Source organism: Embiotoca jacksoni, unplaced genomic scaffold, assembly GCF_022577435.1.
Source record: "Embiotoca jacksoni isolate LCO1_2020_lvr unplaced genomic scaffold, fEmbJac1.0.p SCAF_5, whole genome shotgun sequence".
In the NCBI taxonomy this organism is placed as follows: Eukaryota; Metazoa; Chordata; class Actinopteri; family Embiotocidae; genus Embiotoca; species Embiotoca jacksoni.
This window is the reverse complement of record NW_027185403.1, coordinates 13515282-13519895: the sequence shown is the minus strand read 5'-3', so window position 1 is coordinate 13519895 and position 4614 is coordinate 13515282. Positions and strand designations below refer to the sequence as shown.

The window sequence follows — 4614 nt, the reverse complement described above, 5'->3', positions numbered from 1 at the left end:
TAAGATGTAATTTAAATTTATCTAAGTAATGTAAATTATGTGGGCCTATATGACAGCACAATATTTATTTTCCATATGATCCTTTTTACAAAGGTTCACCTGTGTAAAGTTTCATTTTAAACCGTCATCTTTAAAATGGATTCAAACAAAGAAAACGACAATGAGCAAAAACTTAGATACGGAATAAAATAAAGTGCTTTGAAAGAGCATTAACGAGCAAGTCTTTAATAAACTAGTAAGTTGGAGTAAGCGTTGAGAACAAATTTGACCTTGAACCTTTTTTTCTTGAGTTCTAAACAGTGGTAGGAAAAAAAAACAGGCTAACGAGCAATTACTTTAAATCGTAAATATAAAAATGAACAATAAATAGAATATTAAACTACCTAAACAATAGTGCAAAGATTTAAACAAACAACCAACGGTGTTATTGTTGTGTGATGAATTTGACCAGAGGTGATTTAGCATCAGACAACAGACTGGCAGAACATCTCCAACATAATTAAGAGTTTCGATGATTAGCTTAAAAAAAAAAAAAAAAAAAAAGAAGCATTGTTTACTATTAAACAGCAGTATAATACAATAACAGAACATTGAATGTTGCTCTTGTGATGCAGGTCATGCTTCTGTGGTGGGCTATTGCATGCAGGACTTAGAATAAATATGTTTTTTACATATTTAGGGCTCCTTTTTTTTTTTTTAAATAGTCTGCATCTCTGCAAATTCCTGCAATTTACATGACGCAGACGACGCTGAGGATTATTCGTCCAAACACGTCAGGCTACTGTAACCAAGTCGGGGCTGATCTATAACCCTTCATTTCCCTTGAGGACAGGAACCAGACATTTGAAAATCGACACAAAGTCTCAACCTCGCGAGACTAGGTTGGCGTCAAATCTCGTCACGTGACGGTCCCGTGACTACACAGGAAGAGGAGCCTTAATCAGCAACAACACAAACCAGACGGGGATAAACGCGAATAAAGCAAACTCCCCTTCACGTCCCGGTTCCATCTTTCCCTCGCCTCCTGTCGGCCCAGCGATGGACGGATCCGTCAAAGCATCCTTGGACGCCTCAGTCGGCCCGCCGGCGTATTTCAGAGGGTGAGACATCAAATCTTTAACTGAACGGCTAAGCTGACGTTAGCCAGCTAGCTTCCAAGCTTTAGTCCCGCGCCGCCAGTCGATGCTGAACACGTGTCAAAGTACATATTTTTTAATGCGGCGAAATCTTGCAGCACGACATTTAATCACGGCCAAGGGACATCCCCGCGTCGGTAGTCGGGGGTGTCCCGTGGACAGTAGGGGGTGTCCCGTGGACAGTAGGGTCGCTGTGTTGGTCTCTGCTGACTCCTGAACTTGTCCTCCTGCAGGAACGAGAGCTCCCTGGTTTCAGCCCTCAAGACACTTCTGTTCTTCACCATCCTGATGGTCACGCTGCCCATCGGACTGTACTTCGCATCAAAGGCCTACATCTTTGAGGGTATTTATTTATTTATTTATGTTTGTATAGGGCGGCACGGTGGTGCAGTGGTTAGCATTGTCGCCTCACAGCAAAAAGGTTCCGGGTTTGAATCCGGTCCTGGGCCTTTCTGTGAGGAGTTTGCATGTTCTCCCTGTGCTTGCGTGGGTTCTCTCCGGGTTCTCCGGCTTCCTCCCATCATCCAAAAACATGCACGTCAGGTCAGGTTACCTGGCGCCGCGCTAGTGGCAGCCTGCTGCAGCATCTCCCCCCTGAGAGCCCCCCTGCTGTAGTGAAGACATTTCCCCTCGGGGATTAATAAAGTGTATCAAATAAAAAAAATCAAAAGTATACCGCTGCCTTGTTTTGCTTTGCAGAGTCCTTCCAGCCCTTCGAGGTTGAGTTTGCTTCATCATTAGGATGAAAGGAGGACGCTTCCCCTGAACTCGCCCTCTTCATCTCGTTTCAAGTTCAAACTCGGTGCTTGATTAAAAACCGGATCCTGACATTTTAATATGGGGCACTTAAGAAGGGCAGCGATGGTATCAGTGCAGCAAATTCACTTTTTTTTATTATTTTTTTTTTACAACGTGAAATCTACCATCAGATCAAGTTCAAACCCACCAGCCACTCGACGGTAAATGTATTATTTTGTCTGAAATCTCCCGAGCTCCTTTCATATGTTACGAGTATTTGGTTGCTGGCGCCGAGTTCCCAGTATGGATGATATCTCTGCATTATTTCCTGCTGCGATCTATTAAATCATTTTCCTGTTGTCTCTCCTTTTTTTTTTTTTGGTTTACTTTCCAAAAGAATCATAATTACACACACACACACACACGTCACGTGTTGGCCCAACGAATGCACCACCACCACCACCAACAACGTTAAAAGCTCGATATCGGCTGATCTCATACTGCAGGCCAGTCAGTTTATTAGTCGGGCTCTGGCGGTAGTGGTAAGAGACATTCGGACGCGTCGTTTTATCTTCTAGTCGGTCAAGTGTGGCTTTCACTCACAAGTTTATCTTTTATAGAGCCGACATTCATGAAACAACACAGAATCCAAATGAGAATGTTCATTTCATATCTAAAAGGCGTCGGATACTTTTTCATCACATTTTACAGGTACACAAAAAGTCTTCGCATCCAAGTCTGACATTTTCAATTGTCCTGCTCATCAGTTAACAATATGGCCCACATTGTTTCCCAAACTGTGGTACGTGTACCTCTTGTGGTTCGAGAGAGCCTTGCTGAAAGGCCTGACGATTGTATTGAATTTCATTTTATTACAAACAAAATGTATTTATTTGTCGACCCGTCACATTGCAATGACGTCAAATGTGTTATCATTTAATATAGATAGATTTATGTTATACACAAAATACTTTTGAAATAAAATTAGCCCATTTTATTAGATGAGGTGATGTCACGGCTGTCGTAGCATCCCGAAATCTTTGGCTTGACGCAGTCGGACGTCTCAGTTGAGCAGAACGAGTGCAATTTTGAAAATGGCTCCAAAGAACAGTTGAGAGGGAAGTGACAACACTGGACCTCAGGGGGTGAGACGAACCTGTCGGAGCCGACAGGGGAAATGGTTCTTGGGGAAACTTCTGTTGGTACGTGGGCTGAACAGTGTGGGAACCTCTGATCTCATACAACCACATATGTTAAAGGGTTTGGTAGGCAGCGGTAATGGTATGGAATACTCTTTCAAACCCTGTCGCGCCAATCATCACATCACTCGCTCCTACTCGGATGTTTCTGATGAACATGGAAACAAGTTCAGTTGTACGTCGGCGAAAGCTGCCGCATCCTCGGTTTACGTTTGTTAAAAATGACTGGGACACTTTTGGACTCTCGATGCCGCTGCTCGTCTTATTAACGCCCCACTTTGTTTTCTCAGGTTCAATGAAGATGTCCAGCTCCGACAGCTACTTCTATGCCGCCATTGTTGCAGTACTCGCTGTGCATGTGGTTTTGGCTTTGTTTGTTTATGTGGCCTGGAACGAAGGCACGCCTAAAGGCAAGGGCAAACATGATTAAGGCACGTCCTTATCAGCTGGGAAGACCGGAGGAAAGAGACAGACGCAGACAGGGATCCCCTCTCTCCCTCCCGCCCCCGTCCCCCCCACCTCTTCCACCACCATCACGGGCTCCAACACTAAACACGGCACCATCTACATGAGACAACGAGGGTCTCTGGTTTGCTTTACTTCCAGGTTAAAGCCTGAAGTTACCGTGTTTCCCCGGCATGAGGAAGTGGAAGCTGCTGGTTGTTTTCTCACCAGCCACCGCAGGCCCACGTGACTTTTTGTTCTCTGAAAATGTTACTTCTGTCGAAAGAGGACGGCCCCTATTTTTTTTTTAGAGGCTTTGTCATAAGCTGCCTTTTGGCTAAGCGTTAGAAGTCCCTTCACAGTAGTTTGTCCTGTTGGAAAACATCTTGGGTGGTGACTGCTCCGTGCGTGTGCGCACACATTTCATATGTTTAATGTGTATGTATGAAGGATTTGATTTTCAAAATGCCCTCCATCCATACTGTGAGAATTTGTGCTACTGAACCGATCACTCTTACTCATATTTCAGTTCTTATCTGCAGACGTGTAAAGATAAATCTTAACGTCAATATAAAGTCATAATGGGCTTAACTGTCAGCTGTCGAACAAAATCTTCACGATGTCTCGTCTTGTAAATGTTCTTCATCTGTTTGTCCTTTTTTAAACAGAGTTTTTCGGACTGTTTTTGTTTTTTTGTTGTGTAGTTCATTGTGAAACTGAATTTGGAAATGATTGCAACTTCTCTATTTAAATGTTCTGTATTGAAGATGTGTGGTGATTTGAGAATGTAGCTGTTGGTGTGATGCAGATACGAGTGCTGACTTGCTCAAATAAACTTGTTTCACACATTTTTACAGACTTAATTTTGTTTCACTAATCTTCTGCAGATCTTCTGATTCCTAGTACACACGACTGATTCCTTCGAAATCAGATTCCATTCCAAAATTCCATTAAATATCATGCTAAGAATTTAAGAGCTATTTTAATGAGGTTAAAAATTACACAGTATATCAGCAGATAAACAAATGTATTCTCATCTTTCAGCAGATACAAAGACAAAATCTTGGAATTTTTTTTCTTTGTAAATGGGGTCTGCG

At 42.8% G+C, this 4614-nt stretch overlaps 1 protein-coding gene across 1 annotated transcript; it reads left to right on the top strand.

Moving 5' to 3' along the window:
* Positions 1 to 902: 902 nt before the first annotated feature.
* Positions 903 to 4368, top strand: vma21 (vacuolar ATPase assembly factor VMA21). The gene is made up of 3 exons (XM_069171128.1): positions 903 to 1100; positions 1370 to 1479; positions 3364 to 4368. Exons 1-3 carry the CDS (start codon positions 1039 to 1041, stop codon positions 3501 to 3503), a joined length of 312 nt encoding a protein of 103 aa, XP_069027229.1. The 5' UTR covers positions 903 to 1038; the 3' UTR covers positions 3504 to 4368.
* The last annotated feature ends 246 nt before the right edge of the window (positions 4369 to 4614 follow it).